The sequence below is a fragment of the Gavia stellata genome, chromosome 28 (assembly GCF_030936135.1).
Source record: "Gavia stellata isolate bGavSte3 chromosome 28, bGavSte3.hap2, whole genome shotgun sequence".
Taxonomy (NCBI): Eukaryota; Metazoa; Chordata; class Aves; order Gaviiformes; family Gaviidae; genus Gavia; species Gavia stellata.
In genome coordinates this window covers 3901992-3914752 of record NC_082621.1, presented here as the reverse complement: position 1 = coordinate 3914752, position 12761 = coordinate 3901992, and the positions used below count along the sequence as shown (strand labels likewise).

The 12761-nt window shown below is 61.9% G+C and overlaps 1 protein-coding gene across 3 annotated transcripts in view; it reads left to right on the top strand.

Moving 5' to 3' along the window:
* Positions 1-7177: 7177 nt before the first annotated feature.
* KCNH6 (potassium voltage-gated channel subfamily H member 6) overlaps positions 7178-12761 on the top strand; it is a 33460-nt gene continuing 27876 nt past the window's right edge. For all 3 annotated transcript variants that reach the window (XM_059830326.1, XM_059830325.1, XM_059830324.1), the window contains exons 1-2: positions 7178-7253; positions 10410-10640. In XM_059830326.1, coding sequence (XP_059686309.1) covers positions 7178-7253; positions 10410-10640 — 307 coding nt within the window. The remainder of the gene's footprint in view (positions 7254-10409; positions 10641-12761) is intronic.

Below are 12761 nucleotides of genomic sequence, written 5' to 3'. Positions count from 1 at the left end.
CAGTGATTAGGTGCAAAACTAATCCCAGGCTGGGGATTATTGCAGCCTTAAAGAGCCGTGATCTGCTGCAGCCCGGAGCAGCAGGGGAAATGAAGGGATCTGGGATGATCCACCCTTCCCCCTCCCATCTGAAGGCCTTTGCCCTCGGTCATGTCTTACATGGGGAAACTGAGGCCCGGGAGAGGCTCATCGCACCCAGGAGAGGAGCAGAAGGCAGGTGTCTGCGCGCCCACGCTCGGGTTTTTGTTTGCTTCCAGTCCTCCTCCGAGCACAGCATGCCCACGGGAGGCGAAACCCCGACTGCTCGTCTTTCTGTTGCAATCCACAGACCCGGGGAGCAGCCGCCCCGGATGCCTGCGCTTGCCCCATGTTCTTCCCATGGCAGTATCCTGATGCGTCTGCTTTATATCCCAGCACACCGGGCACCCTCCTCTTCCCCCTTCCCGGCAGCACAATGTTCGCAGAGCAGAGACCTGGCACGGTGAGAGCTGGGTTTGAAGCCAAGTGTATTTTCAGCCTGGGAAAGCAGGCTGGTGCAGGTGTGTTCCATCTAGCTCAGCTCCTCACTGGTGATTTTGAGCCCCCTGGCTCCTTTCTGCCCCATTAGTGGAGGAAAAGATGTCTCCAAGATCATCAAGATCCTACAAGTTTCATGAAAAATGCTTTCTGGAGGGGGAAAAAAAAAAAAAGAGCCACACTGAACACTCTCACTCAGGGACTGCAAGACAAGCTCAGCCCTAATTAGACATCAGAGAATCCACATAGGAGCTGACTCTGTCCTGGAACGGACACTGGACACAGCTACACTGGTGGGTGATGGGTCCACAGAGATAGACAACTCAAGCCCACAGTCCATCCAGAAGACAGGGCTGGACACCAGGCTACCTTCAACACAGGTCCAGGGTTCCACCCAGGAGATGGGGCTGGACACAAGGTGACGCCCAGCCCAGCTCAGGGGGAGACTGGGGGTCCCGCCTTCAGCTTAACTGGAGCTGCTGGGCCGTGGGAAGGGGGTCCAGGTGAGGCTTTTCAGGGTGGTGAAGACCCACTGGTGCCCTGAGGGCTCTGCCAAGCCGGCAGCAAGCAGCAAGGTTTTACGAGATACCTTTAAAGCGAGGATGATTTCCCTTCCCTGCTGCGATAACATCTGGAGAGATTTTGCTGCCTTCTGGCTCCTGCATCATGCTTTCTGCTGAAATTAGGAGGCTTAGCAAAATTACTCCCTAAGGAGAAAAAAAGAAGGGAAAAAAAAAAGGAAAAGAGCAGAAAAAAGAGGAGATTCCCCCTCAATTCATGTAACTCCTCAAAGGGGAGCTCAGGAAGCAGCGGGTACCCCGGGCTTGTGGGGGGCTGCCCTACACCACCCTACCTCTGCATGAGACTCCCAGAGAGGAGATTTGCTTTAAAATCACACAAATTTAAAGCAAGAAACACCCTGGGTTCCCTTTGCCAGCTCGGGGACCCTTTGGGCACTGCGGAAACCCATTTTCCATTTTTTTTATGTTCATTATCCGCTGCGGGAAGGTGGCTGGGGGCGTTCCCACACCCCGCAGCCCCTCGGCGCTGGCGGGGGCCCAGCCAAGCCAGGTCTATTCTTAGCCGGCGGGTGGCCGGGCAGGAGCAGGCAGGGTGCACGGGGCCACGTTCCTCGCATTCCCCTTCCCCGGGGACAAGGAGAGCCTGGAAATATGCAGCCACAGCTTGGCAGCAGCCAGGGGCCATCAGCGGGGGCCACCCCGGGCAGGGGAGATGGGGGGAGGCAGCGGGGAGGGGGTCCCAGGGGACAGCAGAAGTGTCACAGGGATGTGGTGAGCCATGGAAGGGACTGGGGACTCCCCATCCCTGCCAGCTCCCTCCCCGTGGCTTCAGCCCCTGCAAGCCCTGGCTGGCACCATCCTTCCCTCCCTGCTGCCTGAGCAGGGCCGAGGGGGGTAAAGGTGAATTTGGGGGTGAGGGGCAAGTGGGGGACCCCAAAGTCCCCTTCCCAAGCAAGATCAGACTCTCCCCAGCCCCATGGCTTAGCTACAATTCCCTACCAAGGGAGACAGGGGCCAGGTCCAGTCTAAATGACACCCCCACCCTCCTGATGTCCCCTTCGTCCTCCATCAAGCATCAGGCACCCAGGTGGTGCCACCCTCACCTGTGGACGTGTTGCACCGGGCACCCAGCTGGGTCCCACCCTCACTGGGGGATGCACCCGGGGGTGCGAGATGGGCTGACCCCCTCTCCAGCCCCACAGGCCCCCCACCCTGTAGGGGCAGCATCCCCCACCCTGCTTCCTCGGGGTGCCTCGGCAGCAGGACCCCAAAGCAGGCTCTGCCCGTGTCCCCGTGCTGGTGGGGACCGTCCCCACCCCTCGGGGCTCCCCCTTGAGCTGACACCGTCCCTGCCGAGGCCTCACAGGCGACGGGGAGAGAATTGCCGCAGACTGAAAGTACTGCAGCCCCAAAGGACGGGGGAGCGTGTGGCCGAGCCCTTGGCGCTCAGCTCCTCTCCCCCCGTGCCCGCGAGGATTTCCAGCCAAACAGACCCGCTGCTGCTGCTGCCAGCACCCCCCTCCCGCGGCCGCATCCTGCCCTTCCCCAGCCTTCCCTGCAGCATCGCCGTGAGTTACTGCAGCCACCTGCTCGCCCCATCCATCCTCCTGGCCCCAAGGACTGTGGGTGAGTCACGAGCCTGCCCCGTGCCTCAGTTTCCCCCGCTGTGCGGCGAGGACGGGCATGATGCCAGTGTGGCTGCCATAAACCAAGCATGCCACATCCTGGAGCCAAGTCCCCGCGGCTTTTCCTGCTGCTTCTGAGTGGGAAGTGGCTTTTGTTGGGAAACAACGTCCGTGACTTGGTTTAATGTCACCAAGTCTTTCCCAGGTTTGCAGCCTCCCATCGGGCCTCCCCTGGGATGGCGTGGCGGAAAGTCCAGGCTGATGAGGGTTAATTCTGGCTGCAAATTTAACCATTGTTTCTTTTGGGTGTGTTTTTTTATACTTAGCAAACAAACAGTGAGGTGGTGAAAGCCTGGAAAAATACGTCAGGATTTGGAGTGGCGGGGCGAAGGAGAGCCAGGACAAGGAGCATCCTTCCCCCTGCAAAATCCATTTACAGCCCCAGTTCCTCCCTCCCCTGTCACATCCCTGGAGCATCTTCCAAAAGTGAAGGGCAAAGCAGGGGCATGAACCGTGCCAGGCAGCCGGGACATCCGAGCCTGTCTGGGGACAGCCCTGTGGCTGCAAGCAGCTTCGGGGACCACGAGAGCCCTGTCTCTCCCTTGCTGGCTGTGTTTGCAGTGTGGTTCTAATTACAGAAATGTGGAGAAAAGCCGTCTCTCGGTTGGCAAACATTTCTCTCGGCAAGCGTCAGCTGGCAGCTGCCGTGCTGGGATTCAAGTGGACGCCCGTCCCCTCCATCCCACACCTCCCACCCCAAATCCACACCCCATTTCATGGCTGTACCCCCTCGCCTGACACTCCTGCGTCTGCCCAGGGCAGCCCCTCGCCGGGTGGGTGATAATTTCCTGCACAGATTATAATTCCCTGCACTCCCAGGTGGCTCCTTAGGCACTTGTGCTGCAGGAGCAGGGAGGGGGAGGACACCCTTGGGAAGCACCCAGGTCTCCTTTGCCCTGGAAATCGGTGGTTTCCCACTGATTCTTTGGGGTGTGGGAAGGAAGGAAAGAAGTGGGAAGGAGCAAAACCTCAAAAACACTCAAGGAGCAGGAGGAGAGGAAAGAATTGAGCAAGGGAGGAGGAGGAGGAGAGCAGGGCAGGGCCGGGAGATAGAGGATTACTGCTCGGTTGAATTAGAGGGAGCCCTTCAGCTGCCTTGAACAGCAGGAGACTTTATGTGGAGACCCCAATTCTTCCTATTTGGGATAAAACGTAAGCACAAGATTAACTGCAAGCATATGCTTAAGACCCAGGGAATTGAAAGAAGTTGGGGCATAAAGTACTCCAAGGAGGGCAGGGAGGCATGGCATGGACCAGCAGCCTCAAGGATGACCCGGCTCTGCAGGGATGCACTGGGGGGACTGGGAGAGCCGTGGGGGGATTGGAAGAGCCATGGGAGCGCTGGGAGGCTCCTGGAGCTTAGTCAATAATAACCTGAAAGGGAATGACATGACTCAACTCCATCTGCGAGGGCTGTATGGGGAAAAGGGTCGGTAAGAGAGGCTCTTCCATCAGCCACGTGATGGGATGAGACTCCCTGGCCAGAGAAAGGGGGATCATAGTGGCCCCACTGCCATGCCCAGAGCAGGACAAGCCTTCTTGGGGTCACTCCTGGCACCCAGCCCTGGCAGAGGGGCTGGGGAGGCCGGGACTGTGCCCTGCCCCATGCCCAAAGCTCCACTGGTGCTCCTGCACTCCGCTCTGTGGACCCGCTCCCCGCCGGGGAGGGCTGCGAGCCGGCACGTGCCCTTATCATCAGACACATCCATGTCCACGTGATGTGTCCATGAACATCCCGGACTGATTTATGGGATGAGAGGAGGGCAGGAGGCCAACCTTAAATCCTGACTGCCTGGTGATTAATAATCATAATTATGATCATATTAGCTGTAGTAATAATAGTTTGCTTTCGCTTGCAGAACTGGTCATCCAGGAATCTCAGAGCGGTTTCACAAGGCCGAGTGACCAGCGTCCCTATTTTCTAGCGAGGAAATTGCGGCACAGAGCTGTCTCCCTCGAGTCACCCAGTATATCAACAAGAAAACAGAGAAGGCAGGAGCCTGGACTCCGTGTCCCTCTCCCTCCCCCATGCTATTAAGCTGCATCTGTGTAATATAGAGCAAAATATCCTCCACGACTCGCAGTAAATCACGGCAGAGGCAGTGTGCAGAGTGGATGGGGGGAGATAATGGGTTTTTCACCCTCTTCAACAATAGAACAAGTTTTTCTCCACTGGGGAAGGCTGACTTCTATGAGAGACGGAGATAAAAGCAGCACCAGGGCTCTGAAATGGGCCTGAAAGGGCACTTGTCTTTGCTTGCCCACTTGCATTGCTGGCTCAGGGACAGGAGGCAACTCTGGCAGGCAACGCTGCGGGTCGAGTGCCCCATGGGCATGGCCTGGCCCCCATGTGTATTGCTGAGGTGCACTGGAATATTAATTGAAAATCCCAACAAAACACTCCTGCTGATGATAATGGACCATAATCCTCTTAGACCAATTTCATGCCTGAAAAATCGTGCATAAAAAAATAATAATAGAAAGCCCCTCAGTGGACACTGTCCTTAGCAGTAGGCCCAGGAGAAGAGGGCCAGCCGGAGGGGATTTCTCAGGAAGGAGAGGGAGTTGGTCTCCTTGGCCTTATCCCTGAAGGGCACTGAGGGTGGGCAGAAGAGCTGAACTTGGGGCCAGGTCTGAACATCTGCTCTAGCAGGGCAGCATCGCTGTGGGACCCCTATGTCCCACAGAGTCCGGGTACCCACCGGGACCCCCGTGCCCTACAGAGCCCATGGGACTTTCTATGGCCCTGGGACCCCCTGGACCCTCTGTGTCCCCCAGAACCCTGGGACCCCCTGGACCCTCCGTGTCCCCCAGGGACCCTCCGTGCTCGCAGAGCCCTGTGCCAGGTTGGGCCCCCCATGCCGAGCCCCCCCATACGAGCAGCCAGCCCCCCCCGGCCGCCCGCCCCGCCCGGCTCTTCAGCACCGCCGCGAGTGGACAGCGCCGGGCGCGGGGCCCCGCCCGGCCCGCGGCACCCGGCACCCCCGGCACCCCCGGGAACACCCGGACCTCCTCCCCTGCACCCCCCAGCACCCCCAGCACCCCGGCCCTGCACCCCATCTTCCTCCCCCTGCACCCCTCGGCACCCCCCACTCTGCCCCCCTGCGCCTACCGGCACCCTCTCCCCTGCTGCACCCCTGCACCTCCTCCTCCGCACCCTGCACCCCTCAGCACCCTCTCCTCTGCTTCTGCACCCGTGCACAACAGACAAACCCCCTCCAACACCCGCACCCACCGGCACCCCCTCCTCTGCCTCTGCACCTCTCCATCTCCTCCTCCGCCCCTGCACACCCGCCCCCCCCCGCACCACCCACCGCACCCCGGCATCCCCTCCTCTGCCACCCCCGGCACTCCAGCGCCCTCCATCACACCCTCCTCCACCACCCTCTGCACCCCACCAACACCCTCCAGCTCCCACCAACCCCCAGCACCTCCTCCTCCTCCAGCGCCGCTCTCCAGCACCCCAGCACCCCTTCCTTCACCACCTCCTTCTCCAGCACCCCCAGCACCCTTCACCTGCACTCCCACCACCCCCCCATCCCCAGCACATCCTCCTGTCTCAACACCCCAATCCTCCAGCACCCCCTTCCCAGCACTCCGGGGACCCCAACTCCATCTCCCCCAGCACCCCCTGTCCCAGCCCCCCAAGGACCCCGCCTCCATCCCCCCAGCACTCCCTACCCCAGCACCCCAAAGCCCCCACCTCCATCCCCCCAAGAACTCCCTGTCCCAGCCCCCCCAGGACCCCGCCTCCACCCCCATCACCCCTGTCCCAGCCCCCCCAGGACCCCGCCTGCAGCACCCCCAGCACCCCCTACCGCACCCCCCCCAGGACCCCATTTTCATCCCCCCCAGCACCCCCCGTCCCAGCCCCCCAAGGACCCCGCCTCCACCCCCCAGCACCCCCACGCTCCCTCCCACCCCGCTCCGCCCCGGAGCACCCCCAGGCTGCGGGGCCGGTGCCAGGCGGTGCCGTGCGGGTGCCGGTGCCGCGGGATGCCGGGGGGTACCGGGGAGACCCGGGGGGCCCCGGGGGGTGCCAGCTCCCCGGCCGGCGGCTGTTGCTGCTGACAGCCCCCCCCCCCCGAGCCGCCGGCGGGCCGGGGCAGCGGTGACTAAGCACTTCGGGGATTCCTACTCTTATTATTTTATTCTCCTATTTTCTCCCCCTTTCAAGCGGGTCCTCCCCCCCTTCCTCCCCCCATCCTCATCCTCCCCGGCCGCCCCCGCCCGGAGCCGGGCGCGGCAGGGCGGGCGGAGGGGTTCCCCCTTCCGGCCACCGGGAGCATGGGAGCCCCGGGCCGGCTCGGCTCCAGAGCTCGGCCAGCCCTGGGGTGAGGCGGAGCGGGGCCGCGCCGGGCCGGGCCGTACCGAGCCGCTCCGGGGCCGGGCCGCGCTCCCCGCCGCCCCCGCGGCAAGTTCCGCCGCTCCCGGGGCGCGCAGGGCGGCGGAGCGATGCCGGTACGCCGGGGCCATGTGGCCCCCCAAAACACCTACCTGGACACCATCATCCGCAAATTTGAAGGGCAAAGTGAGTACCGCACCCCCGGTCCCACTCCCGCTCCCCCCGCGCCTGCGGGCGGCCCCCCAACTTCGGGGCGCGGGGCGGGGGGGGGGGGGTGGAGGCGGGAGGGCAGAGCGGGGCCACCCCGGGGTGTCCCCGGGGAAATGGAGGCGCCCCTGTGACCTCCCGGGGCGGGGGGAGAGGGGTGGGCGACAGCCGGGCAGTGTCCCCGCGGGTATTTATAGACAGGGCGACAGGAGGGGGACGAGCGCTCCCAGCCCGGTGGTCCCCCGGGGGCTGGAGGCACCGCAGCCCCCCGCAGTCCCCGGGCTGGGAGGGGGTCCCGGGGTGGCGGGGAGGGGGTCCCGGCTGGCAGGGCTGGGGGAGAGGGGTGTACGCCAGCGCAGACGGGCTCGCTGCCTGTTTGCCTTCAACTCCGCGCTGCTCGGAGGCAGCCGTCCCTGGTGAAATGTTGCCATTTGCTGTTGCTCGGAGTAATCCCTTTATATGAATTTTTGGGCTGGTTTTCGTGTCAAATACAGCAAAGAGTTCGTGCGCATCGGGGAGCGCTGGGCTTTGCGTGCGGCTGGATGGGGGCCGTGGGGAGGAGGTGGCGGGAGCTCGGCTGTCTGGGCACCCCGATGGGGCTGGGTCCCCCCTACACAGCCAGGGACAAGGGCGGGGCAGTGGGGGACTGGGTTCCCCCCAAAAGCTGTGCTCGGGGGTCTGCCGTGGGGTGCTGGGGCTGTGCACCCCCCACCGCCCCAGCTCGCTGTGGTGTTTCTCCGGTGTCCGAGTTTGCCAGGTGGGCAATCGTCCCTGGCATTGCCGTCCCTGGCGTTGCCATCCCTGCCGATCTGCGCTGCCTGCCCTGGCAGTGATTGACGTGACCCTGGGGACGGAAAGCGAGAAAAACTGTCCCTGGTTCCTATCAGTCCCCGCTGGGAAGCGGCGGCTGGGGAGCAGCGGGGGCACGCGGCGAAGCGTGCCAGCGGGGAAGCAGCCAGGCCCCCTCGTCCCTGCCCGCTCCCTGCCTGCGCCCTGCCAGCCACGTCGGGCACCAGCTGGGCTCTGCCGAAACGTCGCCCCGCACTCCCCCGCGGCAGCTTCGTCGTGTGACAGGTGTTGGGAGACACCAAACCAGCCCCCCCCAGTCACATCGCTGTCACTGGCAGCGCGTCTTCCCCTGCTCGTGGGTGCCTTCACCCCACCCCTGCAGCACCCATGGGTGTAGCTGCACCCGGTGAGTCCCCGCTGGAGCCGGGGAGACCCAACGCTTCCCTCCCAGGGCCGGTGTAGAGCGCCAGCACCATAGGGGCAAGGGCAAATCTGCAGGTGAGGGCAGGGTGGAAAGCAAATCTGGGCTGAAAATAACCCGCAAGGAGACCTGGCTCTGCAGCTCCTTCCCATCCCGGCCTTGGTCACATCCCCTGCTCTCAGCACAGCTTGCTCCGGCGCCCTGCCAGCCCCATAAATCCCATCCTGCGCCAGCCCAGCCTGAATCCAGCCTGGATCCAGCCCGGATCCAGCCCACGGGGCTGGCGCTGGATGGGGAAACGTTTATCGCAGGTGGGGAGCGCGTCCCAGGAGCAGGGCTTTGGGGGAAGGTCCCTTCCTTGTGCCGCCTTCCAGCTGGCAGAGCGATTTGGATAGAGAAGGATTGGGAAGAGGGAACTGGGAAACATTTGACCGTGGTGGTTTGTGCTGTTTGCAGCGCCAGCACCAGTGTCAGCCCTGCTTGGGAGAGGGAAAGGTGCCGGGGTGGGAATCCCCCACAAAGGGCCACCAAGGGCTGTCACAGGGTGGGATGAAGCAGGAGAGCTCGGTGCAGCATCCCTGGGGGCACTGGTTTTACTGGGAGTCATCCTCCAGAGCTGGGACTCTGCAGGTGACATTAGGGAGAGCCCCGATGTGCCAGGGAGGGGTCTCCGCACCCCACCGGGTCCCAGCACTGGGTGCCACAGCCGCGCGGAGGTTTCTCCCGCGTTTGGGTGAAATTCCCTGTGAGGCTGGAGCGCAGCAGGGCTCTGGAGCACACAGGCTGCAGATGCCATTCCTGGGTAATCCAGGAGATTAATTGGGGTCTGGGCTGGGATGCAGCCTCCAAACGGACCCTCTGCTCTGACCTGCCTCCGGCTCCAGCCTGGAGCCGATGCCAAACGGGTATTGAGCCTGCCCGGGGAGGGGCAGAGCATCCATAGCATCAGCATCTGCAGCCCCCTGTCACATCCCAGCAAACCTGTCCTGGAGAGGGTCCTCTCCAGCCCAGCACTCCCCGATCTCCTTGAAAAAAAACAAAAATCAAACCAAATCAAAGCTCTAGCCTGGGTCTCCCCCAGGAAAAGGATGGAAGCGGCTCCATCTGGGCTGGATGACATGGGCTGGGCAGCACTGCCACATATCCCGGCGCGACAGCGAGTCCGGCCCCAGCCCAGCCCGGGTGGCTGCAGCACCAGGAGGGGATGAGGCAGCACCATTCCCTCCCCTTTCCTCCACCTGAGCCCTTTTCTTCTTGAACACAGGGGCCAAGCAGCCCAGTGGGGTCTGGATTTCAGCTTCAGCTTGAAGGCACAATTATCCTGTAAAACATTAGGAGAATCATTAGTGTGACGGGTTTCACCCGGCTTCCCACAGAAGCCAAGCCTCACGCTCACCCCTCCTCTCGCCTCTTGCCTGACTTCAGTCAAATCTGAGCAAGGGTGGGAAGTCTCCGAGATAACTCAGGTCCCTGATAAGCTCCTGGGGAGGGACGGACGCTGCAGCTCTTCCCTCTGCCTGCAGTGCTGGCTGGGGACAGATTGCCCATGTATTAGACAGCAGCAAGTCCCCACACGCGAGCGGTGAGACGTCAAGGCTGCGCGGGTTGGCCCACCCCAGAAAAAAATGCCTTTACTGGGGACCCCCGCGTTGGGTCCCCCTGTCCCCACGGTCACCGATTCACATGAAATTGGGGGAATTTTCTCTCTCTGAAGAGCAGGGCAGCACTCAGGGTGGTGTGGGCTGGCGCCAGCCATCCTCCCCCCAAACCTGTCACTGGTGTCCCTGGGGAGCCTGTCCCTGCACAAGCCCCACGGCGGGTGGCATCAAAAAGCCCAAGCAACCCCCCCATCCACCCAGGCCGTCCCCCCTCCCTGTGGGTCCCCACTTCCTCCCCAAGCCTCATGCTCTCCTGCCTCCCCGCAGACCGCAAGTTCCTCATCGCCAACGCCCAGATGGAGAACTGCGCCATCATCTACTGCAACGACGGCTTCTGCGAGATGTTTGGCTACTCCCGCGTGGAGGTGATGCAGCAACCCTGCACCTGCGACTTCCTCACCGGCCCCGACACCACCAAGAGCTCCATCGCGCAGCTCACCCAGGCCCTGCTCGGCTCCGAGGAGTGCAAGCTCGAGATCCTCTACTACCGCAAAGACAGTAAGAGTTGCTTTTCGGGGTGATCCGGTGGTGGGAGGTGTCACCTGCCTGGGATTTGGGCTGTTGGAAGCCGGTGCTGGGAGGCGAAGGGGGTCTGATGCTAGCAGGGGATCCAGATGGGGGGCTTTGTCGAGGGCGAGTCTATGGTGGCTCCTGGTGGGATGGAGCCGTCTCTGCTGTGATGGGGCACTGGGGGTGTTGGGACCTCGAGCGATGCCAGATTATTTGGGAATCGGGTCGTTTGCGAGCTCTTGGTGATGGCTCAGAGCTGCTGGGGCAAGCAATAACATCGCACGTGGGACCCCTGTGTCATGAATGAGGATCCCTTGGGAAGCCCACGGGGGAGCTGGGCTGGGACATGGGTCTCCCGGTCTGTGCTCTGAGACGAGATGAGACAGACCCCCCATCTCTGGTGAAAGTGGGTGCAGCCGACGCCCTCGGAGCCGCCTTTCCGACGAGCAGGATGCGGCTGTGCGTGCACAGATGGAATTACATTAAGATGAAAATGAAGCTTTGATGGAAAATACTAGTGATTAGTTCTAATACTGCAGGAAGTTAAATAAATATTTAGTACTTGACGCTGCAAACCAGCAGTGGCCAGGGCTCCCAGGGCGGGAGGAATGCAGATTGGGTGCTTGCTAGAGGTTAAAAGTATTAAGTATTTCCTGTTTTTCAACCTGTGGGGCTTTCCCATCACTTTAGATCGTATTGATGGGGGCTTGGCCTGAGCAAGGGGCCGTACCCCACCGTTGGCAGCTCCCAGGGCAGCAGGGTGGAGGAGAAACAACTGGCAGCAAAGGGAAGGAGAAGGCAGGAGCCCTGGCTCCCAGCCCGGCACCCTATCTCCAGGGCTGGGACCTGGGTGTCCTGGCCTCCCTCCCAGACCCTATCTCCCGGGCTGGCATCCAGGTGCCAATGTATCGGCCCCGGGAATTATCCGCTGGCAGCACCCCTGCGTGTTAACCCGCACGGTTAACCCGTCGGGGCCAGACCCTGCGCGGTGGCAGGATCAGGTTGCTCACCAGCCGCATTTCCCGTACGATTTTCCTCCCATCCTCGCCGAGGGACCCGGTCGAGGCTCTTCCCCACGGGGCCAGTCCCGGGTGAGGCGGTGCCGGGGAGCGGTGCCAGGGCTGGGCGGCGGGTGCCAGGGCTGGGCAGCGGGTGCCCCCTCGGCTGCTGCGATTTGCAGGGGGCTGGCTGGAGCCCAGCGCAGCCCGGGAAGCACGAGGAGAAGCAGGGACATGCTGTCCCCCTGCTCCCATCCCAATGCCAATGCGTGGCCGTGGCAAGGACAGCGTGTGCAGCCCTGTTCCCCTCCCTCGGGATAGTTTCCCCATCCATCCACCGGGACCGCTCGGCTGGGAGCCCGATCCAATGCCATCCTCCTTGCTTTGAAGCATTCCCGCTGGCCTCGGGGGATGCTCGGTGCTCTCCTCCGAGCCCTGCTCTTCCTCTAGGCCACGGGAAACTCAGAGCAGCTCTGAGCTGCTTTCTTCTCTTTTTTATTAAAAAAAATAAAAAGAAAGGGAAAAAAAAAAGCCCAGAAGCAAGCCCTTCATGTCTATTTTTAAAATCCAGCCCCACCAGCAATATGCTTTCCAATTGTTTCCCCCCAGCACTCAGCCTGCGACTGCTCAGCCCATTATAAATGGGTCTTATCGGCAAAGAAAAGGCCTTCGCATTATAGGGAGCTGCTGCTTAATTAGCCGGCGGAGGCTCCGAACCCGCCTGTCCTCCTTTTCATACCGGCAGCACCAATCTCCAGCCTCAACCTGCTGTTTATTACTGCGGTACTCCCGGCTCTGCAGCTCGCAGGGTTGTTTCCTCGTTTTTCTGGTTGCCTGAGACAATATTATACCCCAAATCTGCCTGTCGGAGCCTCCCCAACGGGGCCAGGGTGGGATGGATGGAGGTGGATGGGAAGGGGGGCACCCATGGGTGGCTCTGCCCATGCACCCGCAGGATGCTGTATGATGGGGTGATCCGTGTCCCTGGGGACAGCCTTGCTGCTCGGTCCTCACCCGGACACCCGTTTTGTCATTAGCTAATTATAAAAGGAGCCACGGGTGACGACAGTGAGCCGGGCAGCCGAAATGGCACCAAGAACCAAGTCCAGTT